Here is a 21,916-nt window from a genome sequence, read left to right on the forward strand (position 1 = left end):
AGTGAGGCCTTAGCAGGTCTGCAGAGCCGTATTAAGCACCAGCACCTTCCTTCACCCCTCACTCTGGCCGTGCTAGAAACACCCAAAAATCACTAATGTAATACTGGAAACAAGGAATGCTATTAGAAAACAGCACTAGCAAATGCTAGTTTGTTTGTATATTGAGGAAATGAGTCACCTTTTCTGTCAATACAGCAGTTCCTGTGCGAAGGAGGTCAAAACGAAGACGTCGTTTGTATACAGTGTCATCGCCAGGGGAGAATTTAGACCAACTGAATTTGGGAAGATTTCAGTTTTGTCAAAAATTCCTAACAATTCCTGGTGTCGCTGGAGTTGAGTGGACTTCACATGGAAATCAGTTGCGGACGGATTCTTGTTCCAGTATGTCTCTGTACTGATACATAATTTCACTCATATCGTGGCAAAATCAAATAAGAAGTAAAAAATCTAATTCACAAGGTTAATAATCGACTCAATATGGTTTTCTTTACAGGCTGGTCATTAAACAGACCATGCAATGACATTTAAACCAGCATTTTTCTAAATGCCATAGACCAAGAGTGTCCAACCAGTCAATCGTGGTCCACCGACCAGCACTGATCCTAAGTCAACTGCGAGGGATGTAGGGAGAAAAAAAACTTTTTGGGATGTGCGTGTGTGAGTGTGTTATTTATTTATTTATTTTTAATGGTCGTCATCTGAAATTCGACCCCGGCCCCCGAGTCCCTTTCACTAATGTTTTTTTGCCACTTCTCGTTCGTCGTCTGCTACCACCCCCACCCATTGACAAATATTTTCCCGGGCAGAATTTTGTTCCCAGTCTGTCTGGACCACCAGGCTAAGGAAGTTTTCTGGGGGAAACCCTGACAACCCTTGGTAAAAGAACTACTTTCATCAAAATTGGCCTTGATGATGTTAGCTTCCTTCATGTGTCATGACCATATAAAGAATGTAAAAAAAAAGCTCCAGCATGGAATAGTTTGCCTGAAGTAGTTCCAGTTGCTCAAAACGTCTGAAAAGCAATGTGCACTGGCCCTGAACACGACTTACATGTAAAAAGCTAATGGAAATTCTAATGAATAATGAAAAGATGCATAGCATACAGGGCATATATGGTTTCTCCTATAGGGCGCATGTGACATCATTCCAGTATTTTGGGGAGTAGAGGCAACGCTGCATGTGGGTTTCTTTGATATGATTTCCCAGTTGCTTCTTTTTCAAGTTCACGTTGATGGAGAAGTTGAAAAAGCAGTTTGGCCAAAAGATGTTATAAAAGAAATAATAGTGCGGTAGTAATAGTGTAGCGTTGGCAATCAGCACCAACTTTGATTCTAAAACAATTTTACAACAAATAGAGCGTCATCCACAGGAAAAACACACCCATATACTTTATGAGCCATACTAAAATGGGCCAACTTCACAGGCTAACAATAACAACCCCGAGACAGGATGGATACTGTTGGACAAGCAAGTTTCTCGAACTGAACTTCTACCCTTTGCAAGAGAGACACAACTGCACTTATACTGGGCCACTAGTGAGACATGTTTCAGACATGTACCTGTGTACTCTAAGTGTAACTGTCATTTAATATTAAGCACCTTAGTGCAGCATCTTGACCTTCATCAATAAGTTATAACAAGACAAACAATTGAGAAGAACCTCTTATTTTTTGAATAATTTACCATAGAAAGGGAATTTATAATTCAGAAGCAAATACACATTTTATTAATATGGAATGTGATGATTGCAGTAATCAGGTTCTTGCAATGAACAATTCAAATGCCAGGGGAATTAACTGTTCTTGATCCACTTTGGGTATTTTACATCTCATTTTAAATGACAATGGGAGATTCATGGGAGCCAGAGCAGATGCCTGCTTAGATCTAGTGCCCATAGCTGACATGACATTCAAAGCAGAACAATATTGTTGTTGCTATGATGGTGTAACTAATGTTTGTAACTAATGTCACAAATATTCTACATATGTTTGCTCAAGGGAATCAAACCGTCAAAATCTAATACTCACCCAAGCCTAATTGAAAAAATACTGAAATACCATTTTAACTTTAATTGAGTGATTCAATACACCCTTAAACAGCAATAGTAAAGAAAAGTATGCACACATGTCATTTGTTGACTTACTCAGGTAAGCCCTTTACCCTGTTACGCATGCTGTACGGCATACACATTAAACCTTTCAAGTGAACAGAAAGTGATAGAATGGGAACCTGGGGAGAAGTGAAAATAAAGCCGAGGAGGAGACCCCTGCAGATGTTGAGCAAATGTTTGGTTAACATATGGAGGCCCGCTGCTTTCTTCTGGCACACTCCAGTGGTCGCGCAAGTTTACTATTTCCTCGTGTCTTTTCAAGAGTGTGGAGGGGGGACAACATAATCTGAAGGCAAGACGGCCATGACTTCATTGACGGGAAGCGGTACGGAGGCAAGGAAGCACGTGGTGTGGGCAGTCACTGCTTGCGGTTTCATCTCAGCAACGCTTCTTTTGTGAGTCACTGAATACCAAGTGACACAGTGGTGAGTCAGTGATAATGCATGCACACTGTCAGAATGCTATCTTAAACATAATACAAACGGCATCGATGACTAAATGAAAGACTACATCATGCTACAACTTTGTAACCACAAACGGGTTCACGTTGTTAAGTTTGGTGTCCATGTGATTTTGTTGCCCTGTTTTCCCAAACTCAAGGAGGTCATCAAGGAGACTCGTTTTGAAGATATCAAGACGGCCAAGAGGACAGAGCTGCACAAGATCTTGGATAAATCCTTCCAGGAATGCATGAAAGCGTGGCACAGAAGGCTGGAAAAGTGCATTAGACTCCAGTGGGATCACTTCAAAAGGGGAAGTCTTGGAGTTGGCATTTGTGACACCAATCCCCGGAACCTTTCTGACACACCTCATGTGCTCATGTGAGTCAAATTTGATGATATTAAAAGTAGTTTGACTGCAATGAGCGGGGGAAACCTGAGAAAGGGCTTGCAGGTCATAAATAGCGTAGATAAATGCAAAATAGCCTCACAGTCATCAGAGCTTTTATGTCCCAATGATGGATTTTACATAGCTGAGCGAGGCAGACATCTCATCAGTAATAGAAGCAGATCTACTTTATGTAAGTCATTCAGTTGAACTGACATGGCCTTCCCAACAAAGTGCAAATGAGGCCTTTGGGCGACATCCATCCCCATTCATCCTTCCACATCAGTCAATCACACGTGTCATTGGTGTTTGCAAACAGTTGCAAAAAGTCAATACTTGCAGAAATTGATACAACGGCGGGTCAAATATGGCAAAGGACACATCACGCTAAGACCAGTGAGCCAGTGTGCGCAGCTCACAGGCTGTATTAACTGGCTACGTTATGGGCACCAACAAAGACTGCAGTGTTGTCGCGTCCGCTGCGAGCGCTTGCAATTTTAAACCATCAATGAGATTAGTGGGTTTCCGTGACCGTTGTGACTTGTGCACAAATGCAATCAATCCATACTAATGACTTAACCCGAGTTAAACTGATTGAAGGGCAGTCAAAAGGTTCCACTTTGGGTCATAATAACACAATCTGGTAGAGGACTTTTCTCACTATCGTTTCCCAGAGCGGATTTCCCATCCCTTTAGAGCCGTAACACCGGTGGTCCGAGCAAGGAAATACAGATGGCCCTCACTGCAGGCATCCATCTAAGTGAATCCTTCAGAGACATTACAATAGTCTGCGGTAGATGATGTATGTGCGAGTGAATGCATTTGTAGCAAAGTGAGGCTCCAGGTTTTTCAAAACCCGAGCAAGAGTCGTACTGGGAACGCTAGCCGTAACATCCTACACCGAGAGACGCCTTCTGTGAGGGAGGCGGAGTGGGTGAAGCAAGGAGGACACGAGAGAATAGAGAAAGAGAGAAAAGAAAGGTGTAACAGACAATCCTTGTTTTTTTGTCTCTGCCTCCACAAAGAGTGATTAATTGTGATCTACAAGGAGGTGATAACATGACCCATAACTACATGACTATTCCATGACATTTATGCCGTTAATTATTGAGCAAAACAAAGACAAATGTTTGATATGAGGTTCTGAGTTGGCCGTGAGTATGATGATTTCCTACTCAGTGACTATACAGGAGTTAGAATTGTGTTGAATAAACTTCAAGGATGCACACAAAAATAAATGTAGTTATCGTACATTGCAAGTTATATCGCAAACAATAATCTGTCACATAGCAAAACAACTTTATGTGCTTGAAGGAAGGTTAAATACATGTAGGGAGAGAAAAAAAGGAATTAGGGGAATTTGTATGCCTGAGCCCAAAAACTGTTTCATGGACAATTTGCTAGCAAGGATAAAGAGTGAGCGGTGGAAAAAAACAAAAAACAAAACAACAGCAACACTGCACTGTTTGTTCTTGATCGCAAACACACAGATGTACAGCGGTGCTTTGACTTATAAGTTTAATATGTTCTGTGACCACGCTCGTAACTCAAAAGACTTGCATCTCAAATCGTCATACATGAAGCAGATGCTCACAACTGCTCAGGAAATCGGGTCAAACCCAAGTCAAGGCAACTCTCTACTACAAAAGGGAGCTAATGTGGGGAGAAATCAAAATTAAAGATTATTCTCGTCGCATTCCTACCATTGTCATTGTGTTTCTATTAATTATCGCGCTTCTGGGGTACAACAAATGTAGAAGAAATATAAACCAGCATCAGTGTTTAATATTTGCTGTAAGGCAAATCCACCACTCCATTATTATGTAAATATTTCAACATGCTCTTACTACAAATATGCTTGATTGTATGACAAAGTTTCGTGTAATATGACCTGGGGAACATGAAATATAAACCCCCAACTTCTTCTTAATGTTGAAAACATTGGTGGGCAAGTGTTTGAGTAAGGTACAAAAGCTTACCCAGCTGATGGAACATCCATCTTATCCAACATGTGAGTTGACTTTTCAAGGTGAAGCCCCAGATATCAGTGCAGCACCACCACCTTAATATCCAATCAGTATTGTGAACAGAGTAGAGCAGTGATCAGCACGTTCCTGCATCAATCTATTACTGGCCGTCAATGAAGCCTGGACTCTCGTACGATATGTGTGGTCAACATACGGGTGGTGATATTCCAAGACTATACATCATTAGTCTGCATCCTCCACACTTCGAGAGGTTGTGCTTGTGTCAAGTCAGTTGAATACCATCTTACATCTCTGATGCTAATCCAATAAAAATGGTTTTGATTTCCTTTCATTAAATTAAATTAAATCAAAGTACTACTTACTGATTGTCACACCCACCTAAGTGGGGCGAAATTCTTTCTCCGTATTTGACCCATCCCGAGGGAGCGGTGAGCAGCGGGAATCATTTGGTGATCTAACCCTCCAATTCCAACCCTTAATGTGTTCCGTAGTGGTTCAAATGTGTTCAACAAAGTAAGTGGAAGAGCCGTGCTGAGGTGACCTGAGAGGGCCCGGGTTACCTGGTTTGGCGTCCTTGCAGCTGGCTTGTCCTGGTGATTGGCGAGGATGAGGAAAGGCAGCGTGCAGAGCTGAGGGTGCTGTAGGGCCGAGTGCAGCTCATTACGCGCCGCCTCAAGGTCCTCGTCTGATGAAGCACTGTCCAATACGAAGACGACACCCTGCGACCCCTGGTAGTAGCGGCACCAATATTTCTTGATGTTGTCAGCTCCTGTGGAAGGACGTGACGCCATTAGATGGTCAACTTTTGGAGGGAGTCATTGTCAAAACTGATGTTACTGTTGGCATGTAAGAAAATAAAATGGGCGTCATGGCGAAGTAGGATTTTTTTCCTAGATAAAGATGTGAATGAAATAAAATATTCTTAAAATGTGTTATTCTTTGTGCAATCTGGGTGGTTGGGGATCTCTGAGCTAGAGGCTAAAAAAATGTGTTCAGTGCAAAGAATCTATAAATGGGAAAAAAAGAAAAAAAAAACGTAATCCACTATGTACCATTACAAAAGAACTATAATTTAAAAAAATACATAGCGTTAGTTTTTCCTTCACCTGAATATGTCACAGTTGTTTTTACAGTGGTGCCTTGAGATACAAGTTTAATTTATTTCATGACCGTGCTCGTAATTTAAGTAATGTAAATCCTCTTTCCATATTAAAATTAATAGAAAGGGACAAAACAGGGCCTATTGTACTTTGTATAAGCAGAATGATAAACAATTCAACATAATTTAAAGATTCAAAGATCATTTCTGCTCCTTCTGAAGTGTGGAAGAACAATATAGTCCAACAGACACAAACGAAGAAGAGTTTCACATCTACTTTAAGTGACCCATCTATGGTGTTTCCCCATCATGGGTTAGCCTTAAGATATCAGACTTTAAGGTCATGTAGTTGTATTAAATACACGTGTAATTGTCTTTGTTCCATGTTTAGTGGGCCAGTAAACTCTAACTGGGAGTGGCATTAAACAGCTTGAAGCCTCTTTTATGAAAAATTGTTCTGTTTGCCAAACTTCTGATTGTTGTGAAGCGAGTTGAGTTCACCGCCTTCACACAGTGCTTGATCAAATTTTTCTCTCTCTCGCATTGTTACAATCAGTTTAATTCTAGTTTGAAAATGATTTCTATATGGTGTGAGGTCATTTCCAGCAGATGGGTGAGAGCCAAGATACTCCGGGGAATCATCCACATAGGCTTCATCTGTTGTTTTTCCCTAACCCTAAAATTAAAAAAAAAAATTAAATGTTGGCTTTACGTAGACCACACGTGAGATCAATCAACGAAACACAATTTTTACGCCCATTTACATTTTACAACTTGTGAACATTTCTCTGCATAAAAAAAAATGCTAAAACCAGTAGTTCAATCGCAATACCAAATGTTGTGAAGCAGATATACGGTTGGGTCCAAATGAAGTAATGAGGTTAGAAGAAGAGGAGATACTGGAGATAATGGCAAGTTCTTACATAGTTAATAGCTAGAGCTGAAATAAACTAACACCATGCAAAATCAACAACTGACAAATAGCCACTTCTACACAAAAATCCAAAGGAGACATCTTCCTTTCCCTTTTCCCCCCCTTCCCCCTGTGCTCAGACTGCTTCCGTCCCTTCCTCCCCCCTCTCTGCTGAGACCTCCAGCTGAAAAGGAAAGCTGTTCGACCAAGTGCCACTTGAGAGTGACCCTCTCATCTTTGCCGTGTCCGTCACGTCTCATTGGCTCTCGTTGGCAACTTCTGCCACCTATTGGTGTGACGGCAGGACTCCTAAACACAAGATCATGAGTCACAGATTCTAAATAATGTTGAGGGCATCAAGGAAGACTTAAACGTTACGATCTTGGGTCTTTCTTAGACATGTTCTTTTGCTCTAAATTTACGCGTTAGAGGTCCGTTTTAAACAGCATGTGGGAAGTTGTGTCTCATTTACTGTATGGGTTTCTATTAAAGCAGGGATTGATTAAACTAAGCATTGATTGACAATTGTGAAATAAAATCAAATGTAGAAAAAAGGAAGCGTTTTTGACGCGGCTGTCTTTGAGGGCCACACGTGACAAAAGAAGTGATTTTCTTGCTTAGTCAAGATTAATCTGGTGTGTGCGTTGCTTGGGACTATTGTTACATTACACACCAGTGCAGCTGTCTTGGATCCAACTCTGTGAGAGAGATGTTCTCTGAAGGAAGTTGCACGGCCCCAAGACCACGAATTCCATGACAAGTGTTTTAAATTTGGACCGTAACATATTCATCTGCGGTATACAATTATAACACTTTTGAAAGTGTTGAAAAGGGGGAAAGAGTTAACAAAGAGGGGTCAAAGCGAGGTCTCTGTGGAATCAAATGGCTTAACATCTGATCTGAGGAAAACACGTCAAAGCAGCCCACCCACCGGTCCCTCCAGCTCCAGCTCGGCCAAGAAATACTTTGTCAGCCCTCGCTTGCAGATGAAGACAAGCTGAAACAAGGACTTGAATAACTTCATCAACGTGACACATTCTCATTTAGTTGGGTGCGCTCTGAGGTCAGCGAGAGATCATTGAAAGTGAAGGTATATTATGTGAGTCAACACGCAATGGTTTACCTTGCAAAATAATAAAAAAAAAACGAATGATGTTTTTTTTTTTTTTTTTGCAAACGAGGCGCAAACAACAACATTGCTCACAATGAGGACATCTTGTTCAGGCGTTGATGTTTCAACAACCATAGGACACATAATTGACTACTTAGATTTGAACTAGATTTAAAAAAACAAAAATATTTTGCCGACAGCTACTGAGAATCCCCTCATAAACAAATTACTTATCCCGACATTATTAATGAAGTCCAGATCGGCACATTTTGTTTATCTTGGGCTATTGAGAAGTTTTCATTTGTTTGTTTTAGGAATTTAACATTTCCAAGCCAACTTGAAACATTTTCTCACACAGCCTTGGACTGTGCACCTGCCATTCACATTAAGTCGCTGTAAATCAGTGATTCTCAAAGTGTGCTGTGCGTACCTCATTGTATGTGGTATCCTTCTACCGCTACGCAGAGAATAAATGAATGAATGAAAGAATAATGTCACAGTGGCTTGAGCTTTTTTTTCAACCAGTACAGTACATTTGTTTAACTTTCAGTACAACCTTTGTTCTCAAACATTCATTTAGATACATTTAGTAGTTAAAAAAATATATATATTACATTTACACTCACCGTTTATATTGAAACTATGGATTTGAAGAGTCAATTATTTTTTTACTTGGTGCATGTCTAATCAGCTTCACATGTAAAGGGTGATTCACTGAATGAAATATGTTCTCTAAACAAAATGGTTCGAGGGGCATTGGGGGTGTCGAGGACCAGCTCTGGAAGTTTACTTACTTCGCTGACGAACGAGCCGAGGGTGTATCCAGAGCTGTGACGTTTGAAACACAGCTGTTTGGAAGTAAATAGTAAACAGGAAGTCCGGGACTGACATGTGTTAGGACCCCCGGCAGATGTATGTGGGAGACTACACTAGACTCCACAAATTAGATATGGCAACTCTAAATATTTGACATAGAGTGTGCAACATAAATTAGTGCATCTCAACAGTTGATAGGAGGCGTTGAGTTTCTAGTGTGCACACAAAAAAGATTTTTCTAACTAATTAAAAAAAATGGTGGCAACGAAAGGCGAGTAAAGCTAAAATGTTGGATTAAAAAAAAAATCACAATTCATAACAATAGTTCTCGTATTTCTGCAAAACGCTTCATGTGTTGACTGAGCAATGGTTAAAAAATATTGCTTATTATTATTTTTTCCACATTTAGAAACTGCATTTTCAATTTATGCTAACTTCAGTTATCTTTGTGACATGAAAATTTGTGTCACGAACACAAAAAACAGAAATCAGGAACGGGGAGTTTTTGCCCCCCTCCTGGTTTTTACATGGCACAATAAAAAAACTAACTGCGGAACAACCTAGTCTCTAAAAATCCAAAAGTAATAGGCTAGGTGACTCAAAAAGTCAAATGACATATGGTGCCCCCAAAAACGTAAATTACCACTCTGGATACTCAAAGGAAAGAATAATAGTCTATTCCATATCTGTACACTATTCAGAATTTATGAAAAATTAATTGACCGACTACTCTGGGTTTCTCGGGGACCAGGACAGCCTTATATTCCCCCAAAAAGTCAAACAAAACTAAGAATTTGAACCGCCGGTTACAATCATCAACCTGAAGATGTCAGTACAGCTGGTCTTTTCAATCTTGTCTCAACTTGGACCTTTGGCAACCTCCATCATGAATATGTGGCGAGAGACGTCAGTGCATCTCATGAGACCTCATTTCAACAAGGAACCAAAAGATTACCTCATGTTTTACTAAAGGGCTGTTTTCAAATTAGCGATCTCCAACTTAAGTAAATATCGCGCTCTATGAGTCCCGACTAAATGTGCAACTTCGATTGACAGGCGACCTTTGGTTGAAGTAATAGATTCCATAGCTCTATGGGCAATAATAACTTTTAATTTGTAAAATAACAGTCGCTACTCACTAAGTCGCTCCGGGTCACGTCCATTTCCATTCAACAATCATTTCCTTCCGCCGTCCGTCATTCCGTCATAGGGCAGTCACGTGATCACGTGACGTCGGTGCAAATGGTCAATAGACCAGAAGAAGTAGTTAAGCAGACTCATTTAAAGCAATAAAACCATACCTTGCACTACTTGTTATTGAAATTAAAGATGTTGTTTTTACAGTGGGGGGGGGGGGGGGGGTATGTCATTCAACACTGTCATTAATATCACCAGCAGTTGACTGAGGTGGGAGGTAATAATGAGCTACCTTAAACGCTCTTACATTTATTTAAGTAGCTTTTCGGAAAAATTTTTATTATTATGAGAGTCGTTTTCTTGCAATACAGTACTTTTTACCGTCACTTGATTATTTTTTGTTGTGGTTTAGGAGTAACACAACTTTTACTTCATTACATTGAGCTATAGTTACTTGTATTTATACCAATTTTTTTTTAATCGTTTTCAAGGTTCTATTTGGATTTGTCAGAGACTTTATCATCAATCCAACATAACTAACTACAAGTGACGTTTGACTCCACTTTACCAAACAAACGGAGCCATGCAGTCACATGACCGGACACAATCTCTAAGATCCCAGAAAGAAACAAAGCTCTCTATGCGGCTCGTTTGTCATGAAACATGGCAGAAATTAATCTGGTCAAGCACAGCAAATGACTGCAAAGTGCAATTGTGCGCATTTTAAAGAGCGAGAGAGAAAGCAACAACAATATGCAATCTGTGGGATTTCCAATCAATTGCAGCCTAATGACTAATGCTGTGCAGTCTGCGTGTACATAAATATATAAAACTATGTGGCCAGCAGGTGCATATGGTAAATCTGCTACTGACTTCCAGTTATGATAGGCACGACTCTGAAGAACAACAGCGATGAGTGTGGATTATTTGGACCACCTCTTCATCAGCTGCCATAGTGTGGCATCAAAGCAGACTGTGAAATGGTCTGTCTAGACTTGACGTCACGACATAGCCCATCTTGCGCGCAGACACACAACACACACACACACGCACACGCGCGCAAATACGCACTTGAATACACAGATTGCATCCTTGCAGCCATGTACGACAGTGACTGAGTGACAAAAATTTGTCACATTTGTAACGGACACCATATCCTAATTGATCAACTGAATAAGATGTGATCCCACTTGATTCAGTTAGTCAGTTTTGTTGCAGTTATCAGAGAAACCGCAAAACAAAATGAGACGCAAGTCTCCCTCTGTAATGTTCATTTTCGTTTGGGTATATAAAGGGTATGAAAAGTATGGGTAACTAAATTTCAGTAACTGTGCAAGACATCACTACCTTCTAAAATGTAGAAGATGGAAAGTTTTCCAAAATCACATAAGCAAAATGTATTTGGATGGTTTCCATTGAATGGTATCACTACATCACATTAGACTACATTATTGTAAGAGAGCAATCAAAAATGCATTATAAATTCATACATAGTACAATGGCTTTATTTAATTTACTATGAACACCAAGTGTGACTTTACTAACCCTACAAACTCTTAAAGCTTTTTTTTCTCTCTCCTGTAAATTTCACAATAAAAGTGACGCAGTTTATGACAAAATTCTGAACGGCAGACATTTCAACATGTATTTGATCAGAATTGGGAGTAGATTTGATACACAGTAAGGTTCAAGCTTGGATGGATTTTTGCCCATCTCAGGGCAATGTTTCTTACACTGGTAAATTTGGAAACACTTTAAATGAAAAGACAGACAAGTAGAGTCTAGTAATGTCTGTGTGCACTTCATTAAGGCCAGACAATATGTTCAAATTAACAAGCAAGACTTAGCAAGAGGTTGGCCGAAAGTAAAGCAGCCACTGGCAACAAAGCATCACCTGAGTGAGAAATGTATGTTTGCAACGGGCATGTAAAGAGCACCCACAAGTATTAACGGTATCATACATCAGGGTTCCCTGCACATAAGCTGCTTTGAGCCTCTGGACAGCTTGAGCTTAAGACAAATCCAGGCCAGCGAACTCAAATGCAAAGAGGGCTTTCGTTTACAACAATACATAAGTCACAGGTGAAGGTCTGACTTCTTGACCAAGAACAGTGGAACATGATCAAAGTTGAAGACCTTAAAGCTTGTCAGATGTAACATTAAATATACTTAAAGTGTTTTGGGCACCAAATGGTGTAGATTAAAAGCGCTATATAAAAAGCAGTCCATGTAACATTTACCTTTTAGAAATAAAACCTGCCTCATTTTTGATGAACACTTATGACATCATTGCTATATTTTAATGTTGGTCATTATGGTGGTCCGCGGAGAACTAAGCATTTTTTAAGTAGTATTTGGTGGAAAAAAACTTGGCGAACCACTGGTTTAGAACAAATGAAAGCAGTTTACTGTTAAATTCAAACCTCCCATAAAGATGAGCGTCTTTGGCTTCTCATGTGTAAAACACAATATTTCTTTCCCACATTCATCCACAGGCAAATAATTAATTCATCTGCTATGTCTCGGATGGACTTTTGAACCTCTTGCACTTAAAAGACAACTGTATATGCAAGACTTGATGCATAGTTCTTTCTACGTCATAAGCATCCAAGGGAGCTTTCCGTTGCGAAAAGGAAGGAAATACATAGAAAGTGCTTCTTGCGTTTTAACAGACCCCTCTGGCCGTACCTTAGTCAAGGCTGAGTGAGCAGGACAAGCCACAAATGTAGCGTGTAAAGTGTGTTTTTAGGCTTAGAAATACTAACACGCTTCACATCTTGTATCGTTTTTCCGCATCATCGCAAAGTAATGCAAAATATCACAAAGCTAACGCAGGCATGTTTGCTTGTTTAAAAACCACTGGGAGAGAGCTGAAAATACAGAAAGGCAAACTAGTGTTGAGCAAGCTACAAGGGGTCGTTAATCAGGAAACCATCGGAAAGACTCATTATGAACACATGGAACAACACGCAAGGTTTTTCAGTTCCCCAGACGCCAGGCTGACGTCACGTACATTCGCAACAGGCGGAGTAAGTCTTCACTCGACCAAACATACAGGAAGTATGTCAACATCTCAACTGCATTCCTCTAATAGAAAGCTGCCAGTGGAGGCGTCAAAACATCTTTTTTTTTTCCACCCAGTGTAGCGCCGCTTCAATGGACGGAACCACAAACTCTCAAGGGAATCAAGGGAAGAAAATTGGCGCAATGATAATCGCGGAACATGAAATTAAACTTGAAATGGAAATAAGGAAAAGGGTCGAGCCAAGGAGTGGTTAAAGTATGGCCAACGGTCCTTTTCGTTCTATAATCCAGCCCACCAAGCATTCAAACGTCCTTTGATATTTGATGCATTCATTTGACTTGTTTCATTTTTGTTCCCCCGCCTAAAATTGGTTACTGTATTTTTCGGACTGTAAGTTGCACTTTGTTTCATAGCTTGGCTGGTGCTGTGACTTATTTACTCAGTAACTTACACTACATTAAAGTTAGAGCTGGGACTGGCACCCAAAATCCCAATTCCCTAATAGTGCTGACTTTCTGTGCATTATTGCCACCTTCTTTCCACCAGTGGTAATGCACCCAAAGTATATGCCAACTGCCAACACAGTAGAAGAAGAAATGGAAGTAGATGAAATGGAAGAAATGTTTGACATCAGTTAGCTGCTGCCGCTAGCGCTTGCGGCCGCGACAAAGGTTTACTAGAGCAGCAAAGGGCGCAATAACCGACCAGGATTTTACCTTTGGCCAAAATGCAACACAGGATTTTATTTAAGTTAAGCCATTTTAAACTAAAAAGAACAACTTTTCCATAGTTAGAAGCAGAAGTTTTGAATGCAAATGAAACTCGCTCAATGCCGTCAACACAGAGTGCGTTCAGAAATTCATCCTTCTTCATTATGCGTCATTGAGCAATTTTAGAATATTTTCGTTGTATTATACAATATTAATGTTTTTCTTCTTTTTTTAGGATATAAGAAGGGAACAATACAACTTCAGTGCCAACCAACGTCACAGAACAGATTGTGTCCTACGGGAAGTTCCACTGTATTTACAAGTATAGAAAAACAAAGGTTGCTAGGAGGTGGGAGCACAGAAAAACAAGTAATCCGATTCCAGCGTATACACTTAAGTCCTTTAAATCAAAAGTGTCATCCGTGAGACAACTGTTATTTTCAACCACAATAATGTCCCAGCAGACTGGCTTTGACCCAAACCAGAAAAACCTCTTTCAGACCCCCTCTAATGTGCTCTGTCCAAATTTGGTAGCACTCGCGTTGGTGGTCCCCCAGTGCCTCTTTGTATGTACTGTATGTGTGTTTTATCTTCTAAGGAAGCCATGTTGGGTGAGTATTCAAAGTACACACTGCACATGTCACATGCAGAGTGTGCAAAGACAACATTAACCATAACATCCAACAAAACAATACATCTTGTGTTGCAGGCCTGTTGGTAGGAGAACTTAAAGCACCTATGCGCCCCTCAACTCAGGCTCCCTTTAAGGTAAGGGGAGGTACTCCCATTGCCATTCTGTGTGTTTACGTTTCTCCGCCTCAAGATCCTGTGCTTGTTAAACGGCTTCCTCGAGTGCTGTGCACTTCCAGGAATCACACCGTTTAGATGTACAAAGCTACACGAAAGAAAAACATCAACAAGTCTGACGTCTGTACACAAATGGCAGCATGTGTGCGAAACTGTGTGGGACACTAACACGGGGGGGGGGGGGGGGGTGGCTGAGGGCTACGCTTTCTCCTCCTTTGCTCGCTTACAACTATGAGGTTAACAATAATGTTTAATTAATGATTAAAACCTAAGACACAAAGGGATGACAAAATAGTAATTAAAATAAAAAAAACTTTCAATCTTCCATGTTGCAAATTATGATTAGTGTGAGAAATACCAATATTATAGAGTAAAATGGCATAATTGTTACTCTTTACTATTATTACTATTTACAGGGATGTGATTTGACCAAAGTGAAATTATCTGAAAATTTAGCCGGGGGTCTGGGGGCCGCTGGCACCCAGCTAGGTCCAGGGTCATGGGTTTTCCGTGTTTTTAAGTACTTTCAATGCACTCACATGACAAAGAAATAGACAAAACAACAGCATAAATTTTCAATGTATATTGAACTATCCCATATAAAATGGCAGTTTTAGTCAACTCAAAATCAGTCACATTCAAAAACATTGGACTGCCTTTGCTTTTAAAAACTATCACTGAGAATATCATCATATCTAACTAATGTGATTACTAAGTTAACACATAAATAATGTTGAAGAGTTCAAATTTCATGAACAAATAATTGTATCATGACCAAATGAAAAGTAACTCATATTAGACCATACCACAAATGTCTTTGTTATAGCAGAAGATGTTATGTCGGAGTCATGTGCATACACAATGAACTACTAAAAAAAAATTCCGCGAATTAGCGGAAAAATCACATCCCTGTATTTACGAGTATTTACACCAAATACATTTAAATTTACCTTCCACAGGCATCCTTAGGGGAAGGCCTTACATTTTTGAAAGAAGATGAAACTAATAAATAGTGTATGTTAAGTGAATGTGGAGTTTAAAACAACAACAAAAGACTATATGAGTAAATATTGAGAAATGACAGCAAAATCCAGAATGCAAATGGAATAAGATAAATGGAAGAATGCAAACAACAACGAGGCACAATAACATGTCAGAGTCTACTGGAACATAAATCATTGTTAAAGACACATAACATAAGAAAAATCATCTTTAACACTGCATGGGGAAATTGTTTACAACTTACGGCAAGTCGCTACACTTTAAATGACCAGTTTTATGTGTCTCGCGGTTTTCATGTCTGAGTGGGAAAAACAGATTCAATGAAGTGAGAGAATTATAGTTTTTCAATTTTTTGCACATGATGGGAAATAGGAGGTGGCTTTTGTCTTAAGTGTATGAGTCACTTGGAGACTAATTGGGGCAAAGAGTCTGTCAGAGCGATGAACACTAAATGATCAAACCTGGAACTATTTAACCTATATAATTATTAACATTGAAGCATGTTGATACACCAATTAAAACATTCTAAAAAGGTACTATTAAAGCTTAGTTTCGACATTTGTATAAGTCACCCTTGTAAGATTCAGCATCATAGAGAAATCAAACTGTAATATGTCTTACCTCCAAGTTCTTTTACATTCAAGATGGCATTAGGAAATGGCACTGCTTTGATGCTAAAACCTAAAGAGAAATACAAACGTCATTGTAATGACAATCAAAGATGGTGGGATCATTCCTTGAAATTCCCCAAATAATTCCAGGGAATTCACTATGCCATTTTGTTCTCTCATTCAGTAAGAATTTCTGCTGGTGGGTGAATAGACGGATTGAAAACATATTTGCATGGCATAACACCAACATTTTGTGTGGTCCAAGTTGGGAGATTGGTGTGTGTGTGTGTGTGTGGGGGGACGACGACAATATGATCTAAACATCCATTGTGCAGTTTTGCGTGCAGTTGTAGGAGAAAAAGCAGCACGGAACACACAATGGGGGGTCGAGATTGTATCTGGATAATGTCCAAATTATATTGACTTCTATCTGTAGACACAAACACATTTTATTGGATTGCAACGTGGTTTTAAGAGCATTACGACATTGAAAAACTATGAAGGCAGATGTGGGTGGGAAATGGCAGGCGCATCACTTACGATTCTTCCCAGCAGATTTTGCCAGATGGACATGGTGCTGACAGCTAAATGTAATTTCAGAGAACCTTACTAAAATAATTTTCTGCTGAATAAACAAACCCACTTTTTCTTTTTTTTTTTTTATATCTATGACAGGTGCAGACAGATTTCCCTTCCTTTAAACAACCTCATTCCAAAAGGGACGTACTTGGTGGCCATGGGCAGCACATTTCTCCCAGTTAAGGTACACAATGACTAAATCTATGATGGGATTTCTGCAACAGCTCAACGCTGATTGCCGACAAAGCCAGAGGAGGGAAGAGGAATGTCAGCGACCTTGAGGGGTTGCATTACGTGTACGGAAAGTGGAGCACTGACTACCAGGAGACTCGTGCGCTCACCACAAAGCCTCCTCTTCTGGACATACTTAACACCCACCTCCCACTAGACTGGAAGGGGGAATCTGCGTATTGGCTGGTGGGTTGCAACAGCATTTCTGGCATGACTATTGGACAGATGTATGAAGACATGCCCCCCCCACACACTCCCCACCCCCGTTGCTTGAAAGCTATAATAAGTGGGTTGGTTCAAATTTGAAGGACAACATTCAGTATTATAGAAGGGTTAGAGCAGTTCAAGGCTTGAAAAACAATTATTGGAAGGCAAAGGTGACATATTTAATCTTCTAAGGACAGTGGTCCAAAACTATCGTCCGCATACCTGTGGTGGGAACGATTCCATCGCTTCCTTCGCTACAGAGACGCGACAGCAGGCTGGTCTTTCCAGCACCTGTCAGGCCAATGCACACCACATCATACTCCGGTCTTGGCGGCGGCGGTCCTTTACAGCACAGTGCCCGGAAACACTGAAACGAAAACAAACATGATCATGAATCGACTGGATGAGGCATCGAATTCTTCAGCGAGACTGGGATAGTGATTAAGTTTCTGCATTTGGAGCTCAGCGGGAAGACTCTCCTGGGCCACCAAGCTGTCTTCATACAAAAGGAGCAGGAAAACCATTTTTTTAATTTATTTTTTTAAAACCTGTTTGCGCTATGAAATACTTTCAGAGTGGCAGCTGATGTAAACACAGTCAAACAGTTTAACCTCCTTCCACCAGAGTGCCACCAATATCTTGAAAGGGGAATGACAAATGCCAAAGAACAAAACCACAACTTTGATTTGTTTAATTTTAATGTCATTAAGTCATATTGTAGGAGTTAAGAGGGGTGTTGGATGGGTGCAACAAAACGCTGGTGCAAATAATTTGTGTCTTCAGTGTGTGCGTGTGTGTGTGTGTGTGTGTGTGTGTGGATACCCTGTCTGATTGGGCCCTTATGTCAGCCAGAGGCAGACCTGACACTCAATGAATCACGGCCTGGGACTGAAGGCCTGCTGTGAGACATTAAGGGGCAAATTCAGTGTGAACCGTGAATGAGATCTTTTTAACGTATGTGGAAGGGTCCATATCCAAAACTAAAGTTGTTGTTTTTTTTTCTACTAGCAAGGCATGAACCAGTCTGGCCAAGGTAGAGTAGAGACACACCGTGACTCTTAGCATCTACTATCACATTTCAGGGGGGAAGAAGATCAAAACAAGGTAGCTTACGGCTCTTGTCAGTTGACGACCCTGCTCAAGACACCTCTATCCTGTTCGAGCAAAGGATGACAGAAAGGAAAACATGCAAGCGTGCACAAACTGCAGGCACATTCTCCAGGTGCGCTCAGGCATGTAATTAAAAAAACCTTACCAACTATTAAAAAAAAAAGAAGAAAGAAAAGGCTTAATAAGACGGGAAGAATTCCTATCGAACCACTTATAACACTGACTTCTCATCACGAGATGGACGGTGCACTTTGACCCTGCGTCATCCTCGGACATGCTCTGATATGATGAGATCCAGCTCTTTGTTTCTTTCAAAGATCATCTCGCGATGGAGATGCCTCAAGTCTTGCGTGGACTCCAGAGTCCAGACATTGGTGACCAATAGGGTCAGTTTTCAGTGCTGTGCCAAAACAGAGCTGCTGTTTGATGGAGATGTGGGGAATCTGCTTCAACAGAACCAGACGTTGACTGAGCAACCCGACCCCCCCGACTCCTTCATGAACCCACCGGTCTGCTCAAACAGGAAACATTCTCCTCTTCCAGAGAAATGGGGAGATCAGAAACACACACACGTCAGAAGGAGCAACACATGTAGAAGGTCGGTTTGATGAAATCGCTCTATTCTCTCTGCGCTGCTCAGATGCTTTTGGTCCCTGCCACCACCTCTTATCTACTTCCCCCCAAGGCTACATGTAAAGATGTATGTAGAGGGTGAAATCTGCCCTCAGCTGTCAATCTTCTGCACAGAAATGCTAAACGTGTAGCATCGAAGTTGATTTGGGTGATAAATATTTGTTCGACCATTTGATGACGTAATAAAAGTGTTCAACTGGGATTAGTGGAGGCAAACTTCTTTCTTTCATGTACAGTGCAGATTTCACAAGCGCTACTAAAGAAGCACCCCGTGCCTGACCCCGGGGTCCCGATGCACACCGGGGTCACCGCGAACAAGAGAAATGGTAGCTCCCACCTCTGGCCCCCTTTGACAGCGCCAAGATTGACGAGGGGGAGCTTGGTCAAAAGACTCACAGGAGAAAAATAAATACATCCGAAGGCCTTTACTGACTTAAAGAGAATCAAGAGATGACCCTCGCTTGTCAGAGAGGCTCCCTGCGTAAGAGACACAAACGCCAAGCGTGACTGTCTCGCAGTGACTACCGGCTCAACACATTGCCAAACACATTTAAGCAATTAAAAATACCTACATTGATTCAGAAGTGCAGTTCAATGTGGCAATTTCACCATCTCTTCGTCATGACTTGGACACGCTCATCCTCATTTCTCTATCAGCCTGTTCATCGACAGTAAATGTTTAACTTAAGGCAAGTTAACAATAAAAAAAATCATCATACCCTCACAATGAGCCAAATTCGCAAACAGTGCATTTCATTTCCCTTGCTTAAATTCTGGGTCCTTTTCGGGTCACCTCTCACAATTCAAACAGCTCATTTTGATGCATGAAATAAATGCCGCACGCCCCAAGCTGATGTTGTCAAGAAGAAAACTGGCCGATGCGCAAATGATCTTGAATCTGACAGTGATTTTGAGATTACACTGAACTTGAGCGCAGAGTAAAAACAATTCTACACCTTTATAAGTAAATGAGGCTTAACGTTGCTGTAGATGCTCATCAAGCAGACGCTCTGGTTCATTGGGGATGTTACGAAACAATTCTGAGGACGCATGCACTAAAAAAATGGTCTATAATAAAAGTGCTGTAAGCCCCTGCCAAACACTCTCCATTAAATACATTTTATTGATCGTCTCTCTTGTAAGATCAGGCATATCTGAATTGTGATTCCTTGGAAGGCCAGACGAGACATTACCTCATTGTTACTGTAAAAACTGATTAACCAGGCTTTATGTAAATGATGAACGCTCTCCTGAAAAGGAATAGGACTGAAAACAAAAATGGAGAAAACAGCCTGTGCTGCCAAGTAAAAAATAATAATAATTAAAAAGTCAAGATTTTAATGGGTGACATAACTGAGCCCCTGGCAGTGGACCGACACTTAAACAGAAGTAGAAGAGACTTAAGATACAACTGCTGATGGAGCTTGGTTGTGTCAAGGTCAGAACAGCTCTATATCAAACCTAAAACCATTACACGTACTTGAAATAGTGAATGAAACATTATCTGGGGCCATTTGATACATTTTGCATTCCTGCCTTTGAACACAGTTCAGTGAACGTCAGTAAACTGCGCTAAAAAGCAATCAACCAAAAAAACCTACGTAGAAGCTGACCTCGGATGACCGTCTGTTGATTTGTACTTTTAGAACGGGTCAGATCCATGGATGTTTGGGCTGTAGAGCGATGGAAAATGCTCAGGGCGCTGGATTGAGCCATTATCAATTGGAGTTGAAAAATAAAATGTGAAATCCATCCTGCAAATGAGTCATAACCCACCGTGTTGAAAATACACCTGCTGCGGTCGGACGACAGGAGCCGGGCTCTTTTTAGAAAACCCCTTTGTATTTTTAGAGGTAATAAATGTAGGTTAGAGGGAAGCCGCTACCGTTGCGGCAGACTGGTTCATGTTTCACTCCCGTACTCCATGGCTACCGTTGGGACACCAAAAGACATAAAGCTTGGGCTGAGACATGAATGAGAGCATAGTCCAAATTGAGGCACCCAACCAAGCGTTCATTTTCTATGGCGTAGTTTCCTTCTCCCTTGTGAAATCACTGCAGAGTGTCAGGGTTGTCACAAGGGCACATGTACTGTGTATGTGTTTCTATTCGACATGAACGTTCGCTTTCATATGAACATTTTTGCTACTTAAATAAACCTTCAAATTGCACTTCTCAAAACCATAACAGTGATCAGAAATCAATTAATCAAACACACCTATTCAGAATCTCAACGCATTATTTTTGAGATGCTAAATTCACTGCAAATTAACAACTTGCACAAAACGGATTGCCAGGTCAAAACTTAAAAAGCCCACCTAAGGCTACTATGCTAATTCCCTGTAGTCACTGACTGGTAAATACCAATCAAGGCAAAGAAACATACCCACATTTGAATTGTTACAAGTATATTAGATTAAGGCTTGACTCATTATCTTGTTTGCCAATCCTTTTATACATTTTTAAATCAGGCAATCCCTATGGTCGTAAAAAAAAAAAAAAATGTTGTGCAAACAGATCCTTGCTCAAGCACACTAGATTACGCAACAACTGATATGCGATCGAAATGTTTGCGCTTGGCCCAGCGATGGCTAATGAGTGTAAAACCCCATTTCACACATAACGATAAATTAGCAAAGGTCTGATTATTGTGCAGCTGACCAATTATTCTGGGATGTGAGGATTGTTGATTCCCCCCCCCCCAGATCTGCAATGAAAACAATCAAAGGGATTAAAAAAATAAAAAAAACTCTTCTATACTAAATTTACTGTGTACTGACTTTGTCTTACATTTTTGTATGGGGTTGTACAATGATATTTTTCTGATGTAAAACCTTTGCCATAGCTCAACAAAGGTTTGAAAACGCTAATCTAGAGGAGCCGGCAAAGCAGTGGATGGAAGACAGGAGAAAGACATGCGAGATAGCAGCCTCTGCGAATCATCTCCACAAACAGGCGGACATAAGACACGAACTGCCTACCGAGCCATTTTTTATATTT

The 21,916-nt window shown here is 40.6% G+C and overlaps 1 protein-coding gene across 2 annotated transcripts in view; it reads right to left on the reverse strand.

Annotated features, from left to right (window-relative positions):
* The window catches only part of arl15a (ADP-ribosylation factor-like 15a), an 88,023-nt gene that overhangs the window by 35,453 nt on the left and 30,654 nt on the right, over positions 1-21,916 (reverse strand). For both annotated transcript variants that reach the window (XM_077560941.1, XM_077560940.1), the window contains exons 2-4: positions 17,397-17,541; positions 16,168-16,227; positions 5,487-5,695 (exon numbers count right to left, since the gene is read on the reverse strand). In XM_077560941.1, coding sequence (XP_077417067.1) covers positions 5,487-5,695; positions 16,168-16,227; positions 17,397-17,541 — 414 coding nt within the window. The remainder of the gene's footprint in view (positions 1-5,486; positions 5,696-16,167; positions 16,228-17,396; positions 17,542-21,916) is intronic.

This window comes from Vanacampus margaritifer, chromosome 3, assembly GCF_051991255.1.
Source record: "Vanacampus margaritifer isolate UIUO_Vmar chromosome 3, RoL_Vmar_1.0, whole genome shotgun sequence".
Taxonomy (NCBI): Eukaryota; Metazoa; Chordata; class Actinopteri; order Syngnathiformes; family Syngnathidae; genus Vanacampus; species Vanacampus margaritifer.